This window comes from Magnolia sinica, chromosome 19 (genome assembly GCF_029962835.1).
Source record: "Magnolia sinica isolate HGM2019 chromosome 19, MsV1, whole genome shotgun sequence".
NCBI lineage: Eukaryota > Viridiplantae > Streptophyta > Magnoliopsida > Magnoliales > Magnoliaceae > Magnolia > Magnolia sinica.
In genome coordinates, this window is record NC_080591.1 from 57,496,638 (window position 1) to 57,520,009 (window position 23,372).

The following is a 23,372-nucleotide window of genomic DNA, read 5'->3' on the forward strand; positions in this document are numbered from 1 at the left end:
ATAGTTATACAAGGCATATGAATATCTTCCTATCTATGACATCTCAAAACAAGAACATGGGCTGAACTATAATCTTGGGTTTTAGATCTAAGGTTATAAGCGTTGTGGGGTTTGAGATTTTTTTTTTGGCAAGGAGAAGAGAAAGGGTAAGGGAATTTATTGCTTAGAATGGGATTGTAATTTGGTAGGGTTGGAAATGAATAAAAAAAATTTTTTATATGGTTAGGGTTCGAAGGGTTTAGGAAAAAAGAGGAAAATGTATGGCTTAGGGTTTGGTGATTTTGGGACGGGAAACAGAAAGAAAATAAAATGAAAGATGACGGATAGATGAAGGAGAAAGGTAAAATGTTGGATTAAGATGAGAAAATTACCTTCTTCTAGTTTTCCCAAGAGTAGAACTTGCTCTGATACCAATTTAATGTAAATCCTGAAAGGGGAAGCAAAAGAATCAATAAGAAAAGAAAGAGATTGTGGGAAAGACCCAACAAAGCCGAATGCTAGATATCACGAATGCAAGACTGTGAGCAAGCTTAATAGACCTCTAGTCTTAAACTAGAGATCACTTTCCTCCCCTTCAACAACTACCACAAAGAAAATAAGAAGATTTCATAAAAAAGAATTTCATTCAACTTATCATATTCCATAGGCCACAGGCTTTATTTATAATCAAGCTTTACAATTTATAATTAAAGCTATAGAATTTTTTAAAAAAATAAAAAATAGGAAAGTTCTTAAATAAAAAAACATTGTAATTAAGAAAGTGCTTAAATAAAAAAAAATACTTAAATAAGAAAAATATAAAATTATTCCCTACCTAATATAAAGATATGACAGGAAGAGAAAATTTCTTAATCTAGAGATTTGAAAGAAAAAGAAATGTAGAGATGGGATAAAAAGGGAAGGTGGGCATTTTCTTATGCACATGTGCAAAGCATGCATGCGTGAAATGCATGCCTTTTCTTCAAATCTTGATCAATCAGCTCGTGTGGCCATTTGGTTGTATTAGCCTGGCTACTCACTTTTGTGTAAGATCTGAACTATTAATTAAGTGTGGCCCATCATGTGTGATCTATGAAAAAAATGCCCTAGAAATCCTAAATGTGCCAGGCCAGATCATGTGTGAGCTGGAGTTTGCTTGGCTAGCCTCTTAAACAAATCCCAACTTGGAAAAGAAGAATCCAAGTCCAAGCCCAGCCTCGCCCAGGTGGGCCAGGCACACTAATCCCAACCATAATCTATGCTATATCCATGTGTTCTTTCTAACTTGTTCGTCACATGCCCTATTTAAGGGTTATAGTTGTTCAAAGTGGGAGATTTTGGTGGATGGGTCAATGATTTAACTAAATTAAATTGGATGATAGATCTCATTAGAGGGAGATCAATACATCTGGATCTCTATATGAGGGAGAGTCCAAACCTCCAAACTTCTAAGAAGAAGCTAATAGATATTCATTGCTTAGCAAGAAGGGATTACACCTTATTAATAAAAATTTATTACGTAACAGTCTTCCTAAAGGTAATAATTTAATAAAATACAAATTAATTGGTCCACCCAAAGAAGTTAACTTAATAAAATAGTAATTAAACTCAAATAAATATAATTTAACTCTTTCATAGATTATGCTCATTGCCCCTTGCTTAAGATCCGTAATTCTTGCATTTGCCAAGGAGGCTGCAACATTCTACCCTCCAATAATTCAACATTGTCCTCTAGGTTGGAATTTTGAAACTCTCTTGAATTTTTGACCAAGGTTCCTTGGTCTTTTAGTGGTAAATTAGCCTATTGAATAAGCATTTTGGTAACTGCCTTGTTATGTTTCTTCACAAAACGCCGGTTAAGGACCTTATTGGGTACCAAATAAACTAACTCACCATTAGTGTAAGTAGGAAGAGTTGAGGAAGTTACCGAAGAAGAACCAATCCGCTTCTTTAAATATGAAAAATGGAAGATTGGGTGTATAGTATGGGAGATGTATTTGGTAATGCAATTGGATAGGCTAATGAACCAATCTTCTCAATTACCTCATAGGGACCATAAAAGAGTGCATCTAATTTTTCCAAGCTTCTAATAGCGACAAAAGTTTGTCGATATGGCTTTAACTGCAAATAGACCATGTCGCCACCTTAAAAGAACCTTCAGAATGCCTTTTATCTGCCCGTGATTTCATGCGAGCTTATGCAACTCTTAAGTTCTCCTGCAACATGCGTAGGACGCAGTCCTGATTCAAGAGCTCCTGTTCAACATGGTGCACCATGGTTGTTCATATGATGTAAAATTTCCACCGTTGGAGGTAGTGACCCATAGACAGCTTCATATTGAGTCATTTTAGTGGATTCATGAAAAGAGGTGTTACAGCACCACTCAGCCCATGGAAGCCATCGTACCCACCCCTTCGGGTGCTCACTAAAAAAGCACTGAAGATAAGTCTCTATGCAACGATTGACCCGCTCTATCTGACTGTCTGTTTGAGAATGATATGAAGAGATGGAAACAATTCCTTCCAAAGGATACTAGTGAGCAGTGCATCTCAATCGCATATGATAGTTATAGGCAACCCATGTAATTTAAACATGTTGATAAAAACTAGTGCTACTTGTGCTGCGGTGTGTGACATTGTAGTGCCATTGATGCATACAACTTTCCTACACCATGTCCTTCCCACCTGACGGCCCAGATCAACCCATTCTAGTTAAGGGTGCTTGAAATACACCATAAAAAACAGAATCAAAATCGCCAAACAGTTTTGATAGCTTTCCCTTCATTTATTTATTATTACTTTTTTTAAAGGAGGCAACGTTTTGTTGCACCAAATATCATGGTATTTCATCATTTATCAGTCTAATTTGGTGCAAATTTTCATATTTCATGAAATAGGGTGCAAAATACATCCTAAAACAAAATCCAAAACACCCTATCCAAGATCCCCAAAGAAAATAACTGTCTTAACTACCATCTTCGACTTGCAGAAGATGGCTTAGAACTGCCTCTTCCTCGGCCCCGGTAAGTTGGATCTCCAGTTATCACTCTCGTCAGCCCTCGAGCCATTTCGTGGTGCTGCCGGAGGCTGAGGAGAGGATTTCCTGTTATCACTCTTGTCGGCCCTCAAGCCATTTCGTGGTGCTGCCGGAGGCTGAGGAGTGGGTCTCCACTTATCACTCACATCAGCCCTCGAGCCATGTCCTGGTGTTGCCAGAGGCTGAGAAGTGGATCTCCGGTTATCACTCCTGTAAGCCCTCGAGTCCTTTCCTTGTGCTTCTGGACTCTGAGAATTGGATCTGCAGCTATCATCCCCATCAGCCCTCAAGCCATCTACTGATATGCGGCCCAACATAGCATCTCTCCGTTGCCCAAAACCACCAGTTTTTCTCCCCTGAATTCCCCTACAAGTTAAACAGATATAATTGAATTTACAATTTCAACATTTCTTGCAAAAGCATCATTTTTAGAAAGAAAATTCACCTATTTTCCCATTGTTGATTGCCACGCCAGGGCATTCTTTTTTCTCTATCTGCTTCAGTGATTGTCTGCAGCAGACACTTCTAGCTCAATTAAATTTATACAGATGAATTATTAGATACAAGCAAAATTAAAGTACATCAGATCAGAATCCGAAAATTGAGTGATATGGTAATTACAGGCTTTGCGGGGCCCTCCATGATGTTTGAATACCATCTGCCCAATCCATTAGATGTGCCCCCAACATCAGGCCCAGATTCTAAAATACAGCCTGATCCGTAACTCAGGTGGGTACAACGAAAGAATGGGGGAGATTGGAGAGGGGGATGCCTGCTGTAGAAACTTCCAGATAGAATTTGGTTTCTGCGGTGTACATGCCATCCAACCAATTAATCAGGTCTGCCCCACCAGGAAGAAGGAACTCATCGAAATAAGCCATTGCAAAACTTAGGTGGGCCAAAACAGGTGAATGTAGAGGTTTGCCTGTGATTGTACATTGCTCAATGTGGTGTCCCACCTGAGTTTTGGATGGAGATGATTCTTGGGATGTACAATGAACATGAGTTGCATCCGATGAACTGTTTTGGTTCTACATGTACATCATGGGTGGCCCCTACACATCTCTAAGTATGGTAATTACCATACATTCAAACATATGTGATCATTAACCTTCATAAAATATTGCACTGTTTCAGAAAATGTAATTTGTCTATTTCAGAAAAAAGTTCTTTCAGAGCCCAAATTCACTGATTTGATGACAGAAAGACCGCTTTGTATACAAATATTAGCAACTAGCCCTCTTAACCACTAAACTAACCCATGCTAAGGTGTCAATGCCTTAACTAACAACGTAACAAACAACTGACAAAAGACCTCAAGAAACTTTCCCAAAAGGGGTAAAAACCCATTTGTTATGTTAAGAATCATTGCCAAGTCCTAATTTAATTAGGTTACTTAGTTATTAAGCATGCTTTGGTTGAGTCAAATTCGGGAAGTGGTTAGTTAGAAAATTTCATTCTTAGATTTGAAGTTTAAGTATTAGGAAATAGGGAGCCCTCTTCTACATAGAGAGGCCTAGTCTATTACGTAAACAACAAAAAGTTCTTACTTTTGAATATAGTAGCTTGTGTCTTTTAGTCTCCTTCTCTCTCTCTCTCTCTCTACACTCTTCTTTTGTCCTTTCCTTTCATCTCTATGGATACACTCTTCTTTTATCTTTTTCTTTCATCTCTATGGATGCCAAGACCCTCATCTCCTTAGAGTTGTTTGTGTGATTTTCTACATGGTAAACCTCGATGTGCTTTGTTCTCTCATGGAACTCTTGGTAACATATCTCTCACAAGACCCACTACTTGAGCAGGTTTCTGCTCCATCCAAACAATCATTTCTATTGTACATTTCAACCAATGTTCTCATTTTCACAAGAAAGGGAATGTATCTTGGATAAATGTCTAAGAGAAAATATTAAGAAGCCAGCTTGACTGGTCAAAATGCAGCATTGGGAAATCACACACAAATTTGTACAAAATTGCAATTTGCGCTTCCATGATTTCATAAACTACTATAGCTCATCCATCAAATAGAAGGAACTAATTTGACAACATGACAGAGCACCTAAACCTGGCCCCACTGACCAATTCGGGGCATCAAATACATGGTGTAGGCACCCAACTCCAGAGAGTGTTAGGTCAGTTAACCCATTCATCTTCAAAGGAGTCTTGCACTATTTCATTGTGATAAGCTCACAAAATTGATTAATTGCTCACTTCCAAGCCCAAGCCTAGCAATAGCAGCCCAAACATAGCCTAAGCCTATTGACAAACCAAAACTCATCTAAACCACTGGAACCCAACAAGTTGGACCAAAACTCTATTTGTGTTGTAGGACTCCCTTTTTCTAGAAAGTTACCTAGACGTAGAAAAACTATTTCCATGTCTCGGGTTTCATTAAGCATGATAAAGCACTCTTAATGGTTAAACAAATGATCAACAGTTAAAAACCTTCAATTAAAAAAACCTTTAAAGCATCGAGCCCATCTGGAAAACCACTTGATAAATGAACCAACCACTAAGAAATAGACCACAAATATGTTCCTCGAGGTAGACAGTGGATCCCCTGTTGGAGCCTGATGGGCTTCTTATACTGAATCCTAATGCATGGGTCTGATCACACCTGTATTTCAATCATAGATGTAACCTCGCAGGGCGAGTCAAAGCCCAAAACACTAGAACCATGAAGTCTCACTATGACCTCAAGTCTAAGGATTAGTCAAAGCTAGTGCCTAATCAAGCCAATCCAATCTAAGCATGATGGGTTTCCCAGACCAGAGACTAGATGCAATCCTTCAATGCAAGACCTCAATGAAGACTAAAACACAAGAACCTGCATTCAGTAAGCACTTACACTCTTACCTTGGTTTGGGCCAAGGTACATTTAATCTGATGGTCGAGACCTTTACTCCCAACTCGTCGTTGGTTCCCTCACCTGGGATGACCAACTAACCATTCATAGATTGCCCAATCCGGCTACTATGGTCATGGAATATAGGGTATTGAGATCCGTGAAAAATAACTCTCCCTTGGCCAAAAGTTGTTGTGTCCAAAGTCATCTTCCCCTAGGACAATTGGAGGAATCTCTCCTTGTAGCCCATAAAATAATAGATAGATCAGGTTTCCCACATATTATTAAATAGCAAACAAGGTGGAAACCAAACAAATGAGGCCATCAAGGCACATGATCATGACAATCATTGTTGGCTTTCTAGGAAACACTATAGTATCATCTTGGCCCCTAAGGGCAAAGAGTTCAACTCTCTTCCATGGAGTAGTGAGCCAAGGATCCGGAAACCTTTCGAAGGAGTAGTGATCTTGTTCTTCTCCCTTCCTCATTTCTCCTAGACAAGGTATGACCCTCGTCATAAGATTTTGAAGACACTATCAAGGAGATCAAGTTCCTACCCAGAACAAGCATCAAAGTTCGCTCGAAAGCCAATTCGCCACATTCCCATCCCTCTCCCCAATACTCTCTCTAATACTCCAACTTCTCTCTGATTCTTCTTCTTCTTCTTCTTTTTTTAACCTTTTGGGAGCCAATGAACCATTTGACGAAGTTGCGACTTGGAATTTCATTCTTCTTGAGTAGAGACTGCAATGTTGTGAGTGGAGTAAGGTGCAATCTTGGGAGTAGAGTAGGGTGTTTAACCCCTTCCTACTCCATGCCCATCATCCTTACCTGGAAATTGGTGAGAAGACCTCATCTAATTCACATTTCCAAAAATCAAGAGAATCATTCCTTTTGATTTTTGAGCCATGAACAAAGATTTTAGCCTTTATGAACCATACACAAAAAAGGGCTATTGGCAACCCCAAATTTGACATAACTGACTCTACCATCTCATTGGGGCTTTCCCACTCCGTCGACACATGGTCAGAAAGAAAATGATCGCCAGTCCAAATTCAATGGCTGATATCAGCTGGTTGAGAATGTTGTACTGGTGTTTTTATTTATTTATTATTTTTTGGCTTCAACCTATTTATAATCTGCACAAGATTCAGCTGAACTCGACTGATACATGTGCATACCACACATACACTGCAAGAATCATCACCAATTAAGGATGAAGAATATTCTACCTAACATGAAGTTTACAATAAAATCTGATGAAGAATGAAATATGCAGAAAATTTAGACAACTTATAACAAAACATAAATATACCTTTTCAGGCATTGTAACATGTTTAGGTGGCTCAGGATTATGATGATCAAACAGTGGGTTCTCGAAAATTGCACATCTGCATCATAGTAAATATTTTATATATAAAAAAATCCTTGGATATTCTTTCCTGCACAAGGCAACCCAATGTCAATGCACACAGAGAGTTGTGATGTATTTCCAAATGCATGGATTTCAAATCTGTTTGGCTTCCAGTATATATCCCCTTGGATGATGGGAATGGTGTTGACCAACTCATTATGCACACTCAAGCTAATAGGAGGAAACTTACACGACATCATTCTTCTCCATCCCCTTCAAAAGAGAGCTGCTATCATCATCTATGCACACTTGCTTGTTGCATCTCATAAGAAAACCATTCAAGCCATCACTACATGGAAACATCAATTTAAAGTAAATAACACACCCAATATGCAATAAGTGGGTGTGTGCCTTAGAAAAAGCATAATCATGCTTGGCATGCAAGAAAACCTTTTCTCACTGTCAATGGTAATTTTGTTTATGATCTGCTCATTCCCTGATGCATGGACAAATCCATGATAAAGAGAAGCGACTTGTGGTCCTAAATCATGACTGGCCTGAACAAAAATCATTTCGTGCGCAACAGCTTTCCTTCGAACTTCTTCGTCCTAGGTTGGAGAAGATAAAACACAATGTCAGTCTCAAGTACCGACCAAAGGTTTCTGTAGACTAATGTCAAATTCAGATTTGCAGTTAGTCATACTTTTAGTATCTTTTTTCTTTTTCTTCTTTTTTTTTTCTTTTTTTTTTTTCTTTTCAGAAAGGTGGGACCACACCACTTGTAACTTTGTCGATTCTACTATACAGTCATTGGGGCAGGCACTACAGAAAGATTCTCGCCTATTGTATAGAACCACCATACAACCAAAAAAGATATTTTTTTTTATTTTTTATTTAAAAAAAAAAAAAAGAAAAAAAAAAAAAAAAAAAGAGATGAAAGATTAAAGAATGACAAGAAAATAGATCCATGACAAGAATTTCTGGCAAGTGGCACATAACGGGGACCTGACAACTGCTTCCATAGCTGCACAAAGACCAACTCGAACCGGCCCACCTAAAACATCAAGCAGGACTACAAGGACCAGCAAGCAACCCTACCTAGTTCTCCAAATACTGCTCAGGAAACATAGGCTTCCCACCCAAATCTGCTCTGAACCTGGACTTGGAAATAGACTTCAGAGACTACTGCAAATACACCAAGTAAAACGGGCCACATGTTTCATTCGGGCCAGCACCATCACGAGGAGGAGATGAGAAGGCTAGACAGCAACGATGCAAAAACTGAAAAACAGGGCAGGAAGGGGGCCCAACTCACTTCGTAGAGACTGGGCCATTTCACCAACTTCAATAGCCAACATGAAGCCAAAAACACCACCCACCAAAGACCGCTTCAAAAGGCCAATCACCTGCAAAGACATCCAACTGAGAATGGCCTGGGGTTGGAGATGGGCAACAAAGCTGAGAACCAACATCACCGCCTCCACAGATCCTCAAAAAAATTATCTCAGAAAACACCGACTATCACTCCACATTGCAGAATTGCCCGCCGCTGTCAGGCCATCCATCGGCACAGGACCGGCTATAACAACACTTTTGGGTCTCCATGAACTCCAGAAGTATCAAATCATAAGACATTGCTACTTATGGGAACACTAGAACAGTAGCAGACCTCGGGTCAGAATGGCTGCAACTGTGACTACCTGATCCTGCTAAATCACTACCTGTAGCTGCATCTTCAACCTGCTTGACTGAATAATGGAAATGAGCTATCATAGATCGGCAGCTCAACCGGCTACCCCCAACAGATGGAAACCATCCCTGCCATATCTAATGTGAGCCCTCCTCTTGTCTCCTTTAGGGGGTTAGACTGATTCCTGATTATCCTGTTTTCTTTGCCTTTGCTTCTCACTCGCTGCTCGGGCTAATCTATCCCCTACTGAAGTGCATCCTCTATCGACATGTGTAAGGTGGCAATCAATTCCTACAAGTTGCTTTAGGATATCCCTTATCACATACCATATCTTCCAGTGAGGATTAGACCAGGTGTTTTTTACACTTAAAATAATTACGTTGGAGTCTGACTCTACAGTAATCCTATTAAGGCCTTGTGTCTTGCATATCTGAATTCCTTCCAACATAGCCCGAGCTCTGTGACTTGGCTGTAGTGAAGGTGGAAGGCAAAAATAAGATTCCCATGATGATCCCTACAAATCCCCCCTCCTCCCTACATACTTTTTATTTTATTTTCTAGTTTCTCAATCTCTGGAAGAAGGTGTTTTTCATCAATAAATTTCAGTTGTGTGACAACCAGTAAGAAGTAAAGTTCATGAAGATTCTATAAGTCCAAACGTCTATGATCAATACTCAGGCAAATGAATTACCAACTTAAAAGATTGCATTCATGAATATGCATTTTCACTCACCTGCGGCATATTCTGCTTTTCATCTTTGTCAACATTGGAACCTGATTCACAGAAGAAATTCGAGATGTTAATTACAGGTAGGGGTATTGTACAACGCAGGGGACGTGAGGAGGGAGGGAGAGATGGGGGAAAGGTGTGGCAATGGGATCGTCTATAACACATGATCTCTCTGGGGCCCACCATGTTGTATGTGTGAAATCGACTCCGTCCATCAGGTTAGAACCCTTATCCTCACACCATACATACAAAATATGAGAAGGATACAAGAAAAATGGATCCCTCCAATGGGAACTGTGTAAAATTGCACCTAAAACCTCCTAGTTCATGCATTGTGGCGTGCTTGAGTCTTCTGCCGATCTCTGTATCTTCACTTTTCCATTTTTACCTTTTTGTTTTTTTTTTTTCCAGAAAGGTGGGAACAAACCACCAGTAACTTTGTTCAATAAAAAAGTTGGCTGTTAACGCATTTTGGGTGTGCCCACAAAAAGATTGGGCCACACCTGTCATATAACAACAGCCTTTTGGCCTCACTAAGCACAGACCAAATCAAAAAAGAAAGAAAAGATAAGGGCCAAAGGATACAGATCAACCTGCACAGAACTATACAAGGCCTGCAAAAAACTAACTCAAAACAACACCAGAATGGCATCAGTAACTCCCCAGCCACACTCGAAAGAAAGCCTCGTGGGTCTTCGCTAGAAGCTTCAAACAGCCCCAAGAAGGGGTTTGCTGAAAGATGATTCACACTTAGTGATTCACAACTGAAGGGGTTTGCTGAAAGATAAACACCGTTGTGCCCCCAGACGAAAACCTATGGTTGGCATTCGATCCCTGCTGTTCCCTGTGTTGAGGTCCACCTGAGCTGTAAACATTCTGATTTTTGGCTGCAGGGCCTACCATTAAGGAAAGCACCCTATGGACAGAGCAGATTTTGTGAAAGCAACATGGTGGGCCCACATATCTTTAATGGCATACATGCTGCAATCTATGCCATCCTTTCTAGGGTAAAGTATCAATGGTTCCCTGCCAACCAGCTAAATTTTTTTTGCGAATTTAGCATCACTTAACTAATGTTGTGAAGACTAAATATGAGGGTTAAATTGTCCAAAGCTATTGGTGTTATGTATAGTAGAGGTCACAAGTGTTTCTTACCAGGGGGGTGGACATTTGATTCTGAACAAATCATTGGGGCCTTATCTGCTTCTGGAAGTGCGTCGGCGCTGCACCAGATGATGTTAGGTCATGTCTGATGAACCACAGAAGAGTAGAAGAATCCCACAAATGGATTCTTACCTTTCGGAAGGACATGTAGCATCATCATGTTTACCGTAATACCTGAAAGCCCAATAACCAACTTTGTTAAACTGAAAAACGGAAAGAGCATCTGATCAATGTCTAGAGGAGCTCCATTCAACAACGTATCTTACCAGCTCCACGACCATACTCCTCCAAAATAATAGCAAAGGACCCAATATAGGCCTTCCACATATTTTTCAAACTACAAAGCAAATCACAGAAAATAAAGCAATGGAATCAGACAATGTGGACCAATGAAATAAGCCTGATGTAGCATTGAGATGGAATAACTATATTAGCTACAAAGAAGCGACAAGGACAATGATTCAATGATAAATGTAGTCTACTGTAAAATGCTCTTAAATTGAGAAAAAACAGACGACAATCAGTCACACATTTTTATTGAAATTGGAGGGTTTAGATGGGAAAAAGACAATATAATGTACTTTATACAACACGTTTGTTTATATTTAGGTGTTGTGAACTATGAGACAGGATGACCCATATGCCAAATGGTAGGTTGCCTGACTCAGCCGAGGCAACTCGTCTTGGTGAGATCACAAGCCAAGTCATTGGGAAATTTGAACTGCACTTGGAGATTCTTCGAGTCAACTAGACAAGACTTGGCATGACTCAAATTGGGCCAATCAGTTCCTAGTGAACATTTTATTAAAAGTAAAGAAGATAGGAATGTGTTTCGAACACCCAACCTAAGGTAACAACGCTCTTAATCAATGAGGCATCCATGTTGTTGGTAGATTGAGTTATGTTCTATATAATTTAAACTAAATTTAGCTATTTCAAATATCTATTTACATTCCCAATATTTTCAATTTAGGATAATTAAATGTCGAAATGATATGAGTCAAGTCTTCATGTCAACCCACCCAAAAGAACATTGAGTCGAGTCAAGTTAATAGGTTTTGAACTGTGGTTGGAGGCCACGTACAGCTTATGAAATTAGTTGCCTACAAATGACATCAAGGAGTTTGCTTCATCACAATATGACTACTAGATGGGATAGTTGTTGAAATGCATATATTTGAACAACAGTAATTAATGTACCATGAAATCATAATATGTTTATTAGTGCAACTATTTTCGTCTTTTATTTATAAAATGAAACCCAATAGGCGTTTGTTATTCTCAAGCACTGAAGTTCGCTTCATCCCATTATGTTGTTCAATGCAGTTTTGAAGTTTGAAAGCATGGGCTTTGTTTTTCATACGCTTAGATTCAACTTGGAGGGATTATAAGCATTCAAATACGGAGTAAGACTTATTTGTTTATCTATCTATATATCCATATGATAAAGGGTAATGCCAATGTCCCCATCTTCATAGGGAAATTGGCAATGTCCCCAATGCTTTTAAGCGACTCGTCAAATCATGAGTGGGAGGTTTGGATTAAATGACTCATGGAATGGGCAATCATTAATGAGAAGTAGACAAAGACTTCAAATGGTTAAATTTATAGTTGCACAAAGCTTGAAGTCAAGCTGCAATGGATTGAGGTGTAGGAGCAAGGAAGTGTCTGTTTCAAAATGGTAATAACTATAAACAACTATGAAGTGCAGAGCAGGACTATGAGTACGAATCACAAATTGTAATGGGTGTGTGATGATGTACACGATCAATGGATTGACGAACCCCGGCCTTCGATCACAAAAGAAAACAAGGGAAGTAAAGGGAGAAGGGAGTTCAGGTAAAATAGAAGGTATTTTGATTGCAAATTACAATCCAAACACCCAACCAAATTCAAGAAGAAGAGCTCTCAAGCAATTTTCTCCATGAAATAAAATTCTAATCAAATTCAAGCCAAAAGTGCTTTACAACTACTGATGAGCATAGTGATGCCAACCATCCAGCATATGAACAAGTTGCAGTACAAAAATGTTGGACCCATCTATACAGTCATTGGGAGGGCCCAACAGAAGCACATGCAAAACCAATTCGTATTGATCACTGAGAATTGTTCTATGTTGAGTAAGTGTTCACAATTTGATTGAGAAATCAAGCCAACTCCAGCAGCAGGTGTTGGCATAAGAAGCAGAACAGAACAAAATTATTTCCAATTTCTAACGTGTTTGTTGAAAGTAGCCCTACTGCACAGAACAGATATGAAAGGAACAATTAGTTGGACACTGCTAACAAATAATTCAAGGTACCAGTGTCCAAATGTCAAGGCAGCTTAACATACAATTTCTTTCTGTTTACCTAAAATTTCATTAGGATTTTTATAGAAAACTTCTCCTTATCAGATTGAGCTTTCCAACCTTCAGAACCAAGATTGAAATGTAGCAAAGACATACAGAAACATATCATCCATCAAGAAAAACAGAAAACGGTTATAGCTTTCATTAATTAAAAATCCAATATTACAACCAATACACCACATTGAAAGGGGGCCTGCTCTAATGGTTAGAATCAGCCAATGTAAGAAATTTATGTGATCCAAACCATCCATCATTTCAAAAGGTCGGCCCCACATATACAGTATATTGGGATGGGCTGACCTAAGACTACTACTAAGCAGTGTAATTTTCCTCACATCAAGCATTGTGTGTTTCTTCATATACATGCATCCCACCTGAAACCAAACGAAACTAACCTTATCTGTAAGCAGGTTACCATTTTACAAGAAATTATAAGAATGTCAACCTAAGAAGATTTGAGAGTCGATGACAGATGGTAATTTTTCTTTAAAAAATCCATCCTTTTAGCTTTACACTGTGGATTGAAGTGAAGCCTTCATGGCCAAAAGTGTGGGAGGATTCAATTCCATGTAGGGTTCTAGCATTCGCAAGGACTGCAATTGCAAATAAAAATTTCACCCTACATGTACTGAAAAAGTGGCCTGGTTCTCCTAATATGTGTGTCCTATGACAAATTGTACATTCTACACTGCAACTTTGCCTGAGATATTTGGGACCACTACTTTGAGCTCATGGTAGAGGCAGGTGCCAAATGTGTCTATTAAAGATGAGATTGGAGGGTGAAGGATATAATCACAATAAGTGGAGCATTTTGTGAATGTTGATTCCCTTGGCTATCCTATTACGACCAGTGAAGGAGATAAATAGTAGGAAATTTGGGAAAAGAAGCTCACCTGTGGGAGTGATTAAATGGAAAATTTTCCTTGATGGTTATGAATTGATATCTATTTAATGTTTGGGGTAATGACCTACATGGAGATTTTAACAAAGTGGAAATCTGGTTTTAGAGATGAAGGTAAAATTCAACAATTTTCAAAAGAAAATTACATTACTCCACTGAATTTATTCTACTAGATCAAATTATCACTATATCTTTATAGATGTACAAAAGCAATGTGTCATTTCCAATAAAGATTGACTTTGTATTATTTCAATCCATCATAGTTCTAAAACTCAGCCAAGTCAACTTGACTCGATGAGATTTCAAGCCAAGTGTGCATGAAAATCAGTTGCGGGCGTTACTCAGCAAGTCAGTCACTTGATACGAGTTTTTATTTTTATTTTTTTTATTTTTAATGAAAAATGCAGGTTTTGAACCCCAGACCACGACTAGAGGGAGCAACATGTCTCACTAACAAGCTACTGCAATACAAGTAAGCTAGTGTGTGTGGGGTGTGTGTGCTTGTGTAAAAAAAAAAAAAAAAAGCTACTGCAATACATATGCATCTTTTTTCCATTATTTTTATGTTTTAGCTCTATATGACCACACACGCATGTGCACACACATATATACCAATAAAATTAATTTAAATACAAAAAATCAAGTTGAGTCAATTAAAGACTCATCCGAGTCTTCCAGTCAACCCAATCCGGCTAAACATTTGTGTCAAGTAGAGTTTTTGAGCTTTTTAACTATGCTATCAGTAACAAAAAATTTAAACAAATGAATTGGTGCAGGAACATAAAACTCTTAGGTGCCAACAAAATAGATGAACTGTATAATACAGGGCATCAAAAAAGGAGTGCCAAACATGAATCAGCAAAACTAAAATGCGAGAACACATCACACAAATGGATCTGCATATATGGTATACCTCCTGTCCCTTTAATTCTTTTCCTCCAAAAGAACTAACATCACCCATAAGCCGTTGTACTCCTTTGCTGTTTATACAGGCGGCATGCTTCTCATGCAACTGACCATGAACAGAAGTAACATCAATCAGTGTTGTCAACTACTTGAAATCAATTGCGTATAGTCCATTAACATTGCACAGCCCATCACGGAATGGATGAAACAGTGCCACAATTAACACAGGCTTGGAAAGTGCTGAAACCCAATGCAGCATTGAGTGAATGGAGAAAGTCCATCAAACTGGCAGGAAATAGAAGGTGAGCTCAATACAGCAAGTGGCCAAATTGACCAGATTGGAAGTTTCAGCAACTGTCCCTACTGCTCAATGCAAATATAGTAATTATTGTGCATGCTTTATAACTACAAAGCAGATAGGTAGTATTTTACTTGTTGTGTATCGATTAGATATCCACCCATGCTTTTGAAGTTCTTCTTGTAAGCAACCATTAGCAAATCCACAGCATTCTAAACAATGCAACACAAAATATTCATGAAAAGGTAAAGAAGAGGAGAAAGTTGACAAATTCGACATTTGACCAAGTCAGGTATGTCATTTTTCTGCATTTCCCCCATGAAATAATAATATCAAAGATTTGCTTGAATACATTCCAATGCATTGCAATGTGATACGTCAAGACTTCTGTCTTTGAATCTAGATCGTCTTCTAGCAATCAAAACTGTTTATACAATGAGTTTCAACTTGTATGGTGGACAGACAACAAATGAGATATCTTAAACTGGATTATTTCATCCAATTGAAATCTGGTTATTTTGCTTTCCAAATGGACGGTCACCATAACCTTTATGTAATCAAGGGGTTGAAACTATTTTGATCTTATAATTTTTTTGGAATCCCCATCCAAGGGGAGCCATATCACATAAAAGATCTGGGGTCATTGAGAAAGCCCCAATTCCAAAGCATAAAGTCCCGACATATCATATTGCAATATGTTAGGATGTATTCGAGCAAACCTTATATTTTCATTCATTTTGGACCTCACAAGAAATGTTGAGTGCATTCATTCAATAGATGGGAGCCGATGATCTAGAGATTCCCACCTTAAAAATCATGCCTTCTTTTTGTCAATTGGACAATTTTTGCTTTCTCTTAACAGTGTCTGGCCCACATGATGAAGGTATTGACTGGATTTTTTAAAGAACCATTCTAACCAGCAGAGATTGCTTGAACAGCGGCTCAGCTGAATTACACAGATGTGGTTCATTTCCACATGTGTACCAACTGCACTTACAAAGTGCAATCGATAAGCTGTAAGTGCACTCCAACGATTGAACTTAGCATTCAATTAAAGGCATTCCACCTATCCTAATTCCCAAGGAACTTCTATGCATCTATGCAAACACTTATATGAGAACTTTGTCCATTACGAACAGTTATTCCAAATTCTTCTTCAAAATGCATTAGCACCAAAAAAATTTAACTAATGGGCTGATATACGAACCTCATGAGTTTCCAACGAAAGCAGTGGAGGCAAAAAATCATTTCCCAAGAAGAAGCACAGGAAGATGAAATCGTCTATGAATCGGTCGGGGTTTATCCAGAAGCCTATGGGAGGTTCAGTAATTTTCATGGCGTGTATCAAATATTTGCGTAATTCCTGGATTTTCAAGAACTGCCAAAATGTACAAAACATATCAATAAAGAACAATACTAAAGAGTTCACACTCCATTCAAAAAAAAAAGGGAAGATCCAAAGCTAGAGTGGACCACACCACATGAAACTGTGGAAATCAAACACATACCATTAAAAACTTCTTGGGGTCCTTATAAGTTTTTGATCAAGCTGATATTTGTGTTTTCTACTTATCCATGTCTGTGTGACCCTATGAACAGGTTAGATGATGAAAAAACCTCAATATGGGCCCCATGAAAGAAACAACTTTCAATGGTGGATGAATGAAGACCACTGTTTCCTTTCAGGTGGGCCATTTGAATGTTGAATCTGCCTCATTTTTCGGTTCATGCACCAAACTGTTTTAATAAATTAGATGGACGGTGCGGATGTATCATATAGATTACGGTGGGGTCCACGGATTTAAGTCAACATTTTTGTATCAATTTTCGATATGGAATTACTTTCACATTTTCAAACCATGTGAAAAAAAGTAATAATTACTTATTTACCGTGATTTACCTGTATCATGGAAAATCAAACAGGCCCAGTTCTGAGGCTCCCAATTGTGTACTCAGAGTGGGCCTTGGTAGTCTAGCTTGTTATCTAATTTGCCAACAGTGCAGGAATGAACTAAAAAATTCCCAGATTGGATCATCCTTTGGATCTTCTTTTTTTCTTCTTCTTCGGAGGGCATGTTTGGATTGAGGCAAAATAAAGGAAAATAAAGGAAAAGAAAATTGTAATGATTATCCAATAATAGGTCCGCAATGATTTCTTGGGGGCTATTGAAACATAGATTCTATTTTCTGGGGATCTTATTTGGATAGCTAGTGGAACCTTCACTCATATGGGTTAGATTGACATCGGGACAATTCAGCACGAAGCAAGCTTGGAATCAGATTTGTTTGTCAAGGGAAAGAAACCTGTGGTCCAAGTGGATTTGGAACAAATTCATTCCAAAAATTTTAAGTTTTTCTTGAAGAGTTCTAAATGGTGCAGTCTCGGTAGAATCTTCCATTCAGAGGTCAGTCATCTCCTTTCCATCGATATGCCCTTGCTGTATACCTGATATAGTCTTGGCGCAAAATTTTTAAAAAGACGGGCTCATGTAAGTGAAGGTTCAAGAAACATCCCAAGTCCAGAGTGACGGGGAAGTTTAACCTAGGTCCAGGAAATGGTTGGTAGCCAGCTTAATGGGAGATCTGATGAATCTCATTACCATCATCAAGCAGAGCTTGATCATAGCAATCAACCAGCTGTGCATGCAGGTATGGCCTCCAATGTTATCTCAAGTGCAGTGGAAGGATCAAACCACTTATTCAGCTAATGCTCCCTAGCTTCATCAGTCTCGGAGCAATTTGGTAGAATTTTTTATATCCAGTCCACACATAAGCAGCCAATTCACCAAAGAATTCTCCTTTGGTGCGGAGCAGCTCGCAACTCTTCCCGGCCGAGTCGCGTGAAAGGAATTGTTCCACGCTTAATCATTTGGGAGCTGTGGCTGAATAGAAATAGTCGCATCTTCTAGAGTAGATTTGCAACGGTGGAGGAATGTTGGAAAACCACGCAACTTTTACTTCTATGTGCAAATCAGTGGGATTAATAATATATAAAAAATTAATGGATGAAAATCACTTCTAACACATATAAGCAAATTATCAAATATGTAGGATGCAAGACACCAAAATTTTTAAGTGGAAAACCCTCCAATGTGAAGGGAAAAACCACATGACCTATTCCAGCACAAATCCTCTATTATCCAAATAATGGAAGTACAATCATCAAGAGACCTCTCTTGGATATCCCAACTACATCACCCGAAGGTAGACAAGAAACATGAAAGAAAGGAATTCTCACCAACTAGGGATTGTATAAAATCCCCAACATAACTCTTGAAAAGACAATCAAAGGAACCAGCGTTGTGGATGAAGCTTCATGAGCTCGGATGCCGAGATTTCGGTGGTAGAAGGCTCTTATTCTTCTTCTCTTGCAAAATCCCATTTTCTATTCTTCTTTTTCCTCTTTTATCCAAAAAGAAAACCCCAAATGTTGCTCTATCTGTAAGAAAAAGACCATTTTCTCTTTATATTAGTTGCTTGGCCAAAAGACCAAAACACCGTCACACACATGTATTGCTAAGATGCTACTTAAGCCCACACATGTAGGTCCTACTCAACATGAGGAGGGACCCAACAATCTCCCCCTCTCAACTCATGAGGAGGGCTCCGCCATGCCCAAACATGCCATGCTTCTGCAAAACTCATGCTTGTCTCAAGGTAAGGCCTTAATCATCACATTTGAATCATTCTTGTTGGTATGGATCTTCTCAAGTTGTAGTAACTTTTCAGCAAAACTATCTCGAAGCCAATGATATCTCACATTTATATGCTTGGACTTGGAATGGAGACTTGGATTTTTATTAAGGTGGATGACATTCTAACTATCAAAATAAATAACATAACTATCTTGCATCAAGCCAAGTTCTTGAAGGAATATCTTTATCCACAACATTTCCTACAAGCTTTTGTCATTGCAATCTACTAGGCTTTTGCAATAGATAAAGCTACACATTTTTGCAACTTAGACTGCCATAACATTGCCCCCTTGCAAAAATAAGCATATATCCCGATGTGGACTCCTTAAAGTCAATGTCGCCTACCATATTTGCATGTAGCCTTCTAACACAATCTTACCACCTCCTAAGCATAAACACACATTGGAAAAATCCCTGAGATATTTGAGAATCTATTTAGCTACTTCCTAGTGCTCTTTGCCAAGATTTGCAAGAAATTTGCTAAAAACAACAACTGCACGTGTAATATCGGGCGTCATACACACCATAACATATATCAAACTTTCTATTGCCAATGCATAGGGAACTTTCTTCATTTTTTTTTTCTTTCTCACTTGAGAGACTTTGCTTACTTCTTAACTTGAAGTGGCTTGCAAGTGGAGAACCTACAGGTTTTGACTTATCTAAATGGAACCTTTCAAATACTTTCTCAATGTACATTTCTTATGATAACCAAAGTTTGCCGACCTTCCTATCACAAGAGATCTTCATGCCCAAAATTTATTTTACGAGTCCTACGTCCTTCATGGCAAAGGATTTGCTTAACTCCTTTTTCAACTTGTCAATTTGCCAATATCTTGACCAACGATCAACATATCATCAACATAGAGCAAAAGAATAACAAAATCACAATAATATATATATATATATATATAGTAAATACACAATGATTTGAAGTGATTTTTTTATACACATGATCCGCCATAAATGAATTAAATTTTTGTACCATTGCATTAGGGCCTGTTTTAACTCATATGGGATCTTCTTCAACTTGCAAACTATGTGCTCCTTGCTTTTAACTTCAAAACCTTCTGGCTGCTCCATATATATCTCTTCCTCCAAATCACTATGAAGAAAAGCTGTCTTGACATCTAGTTGCTCAACTTCTAGATTCATGCTTGTTGCCAAACCCAATATGATCCGTATGGATGACATCTTCACCACTAGGTGAAAATCTTATCAAAGTCAATGCATTTTTTTTGTCCAAATTCTTTCACAACCAACCTTGCCTTGTACCTTAGTTGTGAGTTCTTCCCTTCAGTCTTCAAGCTGAATACCCGATTGTTCTTAAGTACTTTCTTGTCCTGTGAGTACAGCGTCACCAAGTCATATGTGCGTTTCTTATACAAAGAATCCATCTCCTCTTGCATAGACCTTAGCCACTCCCATTTATGTTCATTGGTTTGAGCTTATTAATAGTTCTCAGGTTCACTCCCATCTGTAAGCATGCTTTCTCATGAAGTGAGTACCTCTTAGACGGTTGGATCACACAAGTGGACCTTCTCAACTGAAGCTCAACTGGTGGTTCTTGAGGGGGATGCTCCCCCTGTTCTTTATGTTTAACATCACCAACTATTTCTTCTTAGCCCTGTGCATCTCTCGCATTATCATAAACCATGGGAGGAGGAACTGGATATACATCAATAAGATCATCAACACTAGGCCTATGCTTTTTAATTTTTTTAAAGTCTTCAACTGTTTGGTTTTCAAGAAAGACCACGTCCCTGCCTCTGATCACCTTCTTGTCAATTGGATCCCATAACCTGTACCCAAATATTTCATCCACATCGCCCAAGAAGATGCACTGTTTTGCCTTAATTATCATCAAGTTTAGACCGCTCATCTTTGAGAACATGGAAAAATGCTCGCCAACCGAACACCTTTAGGTGTTCATAGGAAACATCGATCTTTTCCAATCCATACCCTTTCTGTAATAGCTCCATTTAGAGGAGCTGAATGAGATAGATTAATTAAGTAATAAGCAATTCGCATAACTTCTCACCAAAATAATCTTAGCAATTTGGCTTTTGAAAGCATACAACTGATTCTCTCCACAATAGTGTGATTCATCATTTCTACTACATCATTGTGCTATGGAGTCTTGGGAACAAAATGCTCATGTCGAATTCCATAGCCTTTACAATACTATTTAAATGGCCCAATATAATCCCCACCATTATCTGTACGAATACAATTCAACAGTATACCAGTTTTCCTTTCCACCATAGTATGAAAATGCTTGAACACATCCAAGAGTTGGTCTCTAGTCTTCAAGGCATATGCCCATACCTTTCTAAAAGCATTATCTATGGAGGTAACAAAGTAAGAAACACCACTTAGAGTTTTCATATTCATGGGACCACAAACGTCAGAATAAACCAATTCCAAAACATCTATTTTCTTTTTGAGAGGATTTTTATGAAATGAAATTCTATTTTATTTTCCAACCAAGTAATGAACACAACTAGTTAAAGATGTATCTTTTATATTGGGAAGGAGCTTCTTCTTGGTGAGAATTTGTAGGCCCTTCTTGCTCATATGACCCAATCGCTTGTGCCATAGATCAATAGAAGAATCATTCTCCGTTATGTTCACCTCAGCCTTATATGGTTACGCTTGAGTCTTATAAAAAGTGTAACACCTCTTGCCTCTTGCCACCACAAGAGACTCTTTTGTAAGCCTCCATTAGCCGCCACCAAAATGATTGTTGAAGCCTTCTTCATCCAATATTCTCAAAGAAATTAAATTAAAGCGGAGATCGGGTACATGTTTCACATCCTTGAGAATCAACATTTATTTCAACATGCACAAAACCATCTCCACAATTTTTTGAAGAGCCACTATTATCCATCCTCACAACACCAAAGTCCCCTGACTTATAATATGTGAAAAAGTCCTTACAAGGGTAGCATGATATGATGCACCAATGTCAACAAACTAATCTGTGTCTTGACATGTGAAACTGAGACATGCTTGTTCACAACCCAAGAAGATAATAATATCACCGTCTGAGACAACTACAGTTGTGTCTTTCTTTCTTCTTCCCCTTCACTTTTTCTTTCTTTTTCTCCTTCTTAAACTTTCAGTACTCATTTTGGTAGTGGCCTAGCTTGTCACAATTATAGCAATCAACATCCTTTCCAGACTTAGACTTGCCTTTTGACTTCTCATGCGGTGAGGTTTTCCGCTTTTGCTTCTCATCCTATTTTCTGTGACAAGTGCTTCTAATTAAGTTGAACCCAATGATTTTTGTCTTGTTTCTTCATTCAATAAAACTGTTAGTGCACTTATATGTGTACATATTTGTCAATCACGTGGGTCTGTGTATCAATGAGTCGGTTGAGCCCTTAAAAGCTAAAAACCAAAGACACATAAAGACTTGGAGCATAAAGAAAGTGAAGAATAGATAAATTGAGGTGCCTTGGTGACCCTAACCTTAGATCCAAAATAACCTAGCCTCTAAATGATCATAACTTTAATAGGTAAACCCTTAATTAATTATCACATAGCCTTAAGATCAGCTAAATTGGAACATGATAAGATAGGTTAAAAGAGGTGCAAAGTTGCAGTAAATCATTCTGCTCAAAACAACAGTTTTCAAGTGGTTCTCGATCCTATCAACAACTTGTCAATAGGTTTTAATGAAATCGAAGGACCACTCGATGCAATCAAAGAAACCGTTCAGCAACTAAAAAGAAAAATTTTCAAATTTCTTAATGGTATCAAAGTCAGCTCGATCCTATCGAAGGATCTTCCATCTTATCGATTGGCCTTTCAATCCTATTGACATAGTCATTAACTAGTCGTTGAAACAAGAACTCTATAAAATAGGCATTTGATTCTTAGGCATGAGGATGAGTTTTTGGTGCAATAGAAACCTGTCTGATTCCCCACTCATATCCCTCATTCTAAGCTTTTAAACCAAATATATTACAGTTTTCTTCTTGAGATTTATCACTCTAATGAGGATTTCAACCTCTTATATGAAGATGAACTTGATTTCTCCCTTCCTCTAGAGATTAGATATGAACTTATAGTCAAATCCTTGTTTAAATCACCTAGAATAACCATCTAGGTGAATCCCCTTTGGAAATTAACTATCCATTACTTATAGGAGATTCAACCCAACTCCCACCACCTTGGTCACCTCATTAGGGCATCATATGCAACGTGGTTGACCGTAGGAGCTGAAGCATCAGCATCAACGATCAGGGGAGAAATTGAGAAACTGATTGAAACACAGGAGATCATTGATTAAGCATCTCAAGAAAGTCGCTACAAGGGTCTGGGCTTAATCTGACCAGTTGTCGATTTTATAGTCCGCACATTCTTTCCTTGTGTAGGATTGAGTATAGAGTTTATAATTCAAACTCAAATAGGTTCTTTTG

At 38.4% G+C, this 23,372-nt stretch overlaps 1 protein-coding gene across 4 annotated transcripts; it reads right to left on the reverse strand.

The window, feature by feature from the left end:
- Positions 1 to 3,014: 3,014 nt before the first annotated feature.
- On the reverse strand, positions 3,015 to 18,852 carry LOC131235119 (5'-3' exoribonuclease 3-like). Of its 4 annotated transcripts, none has more exons than XM_058232250.1 (12): positions 18,522 to 18,850; positions 16,458 to 16,628; positions 15,385 to 15,462; positions 14,960 to 15,058; positions 11,062 to 11,132; positions 10,928 to 10,969; positions 10,787 to 10,854; positions 9,635 to 9,675; positions 7,662 to 7,819; positions 7,462 to 7,560; positions 7,173 to 7,248; positions 3,015 to 3,276 (listed from the first exon to the last, which is right to left on the reverse strand). In XM_058232250.1, exons 1-12 carry the CDS (start codon positions 18,630 to 18,632, stop codon positions 3,220 to 3,222), a joined length of 1,071 nt encoding a protein of 356 aa, XP_058088233.1. In that variant the 5' UTR covers positions 18,633 to 18,850; the 3' UTR covers positions 3,015 to 3,219. The 4 variants fall into 4 exon arrangements, 3 of the variants coding, with proteins under 3 accessions (XP_058088233.1, XP_058088235.1, XP_058088234.1); XM_058232252.1 differs by lacking the exon at positions 18,522 to 18,850 and adding an exon at positions 16,759 to 18,330; XM_058232251.1 differs by lacking the exon at positions 15,385 to 15,462 and having other exon boundaries at positions 18,522 to 18,851.
- Positions 18,853 to 23,372: the final 4,520 nt, after the last annotated feature.

Excerpts from the sequence above, each read along its gene's own strand:
- LOC131235119 (XM_058232250.1), bottom strand. The coding sequence starts at position 18,632 with ATGGGATTTTGCAAGAGAAGAAGAATAAGAGCCTTCTACCACCGAAAT. Across the intron at positions 15,059-15,384 it reads ATCTAATCGATACACAACAA|TTGCATGAGAAGCATGCCGC; the intron begins GTAAAATACTAC and ends GTTCATGGTCAG. Across the intron at positions 3,277-7,172 it reads ATGTTACAATGCCTGAAAAG|ATCCAATTCTCAGAGTCCAG; the intron begins GTATATTTATGT and ends TGATAGCTGCAG.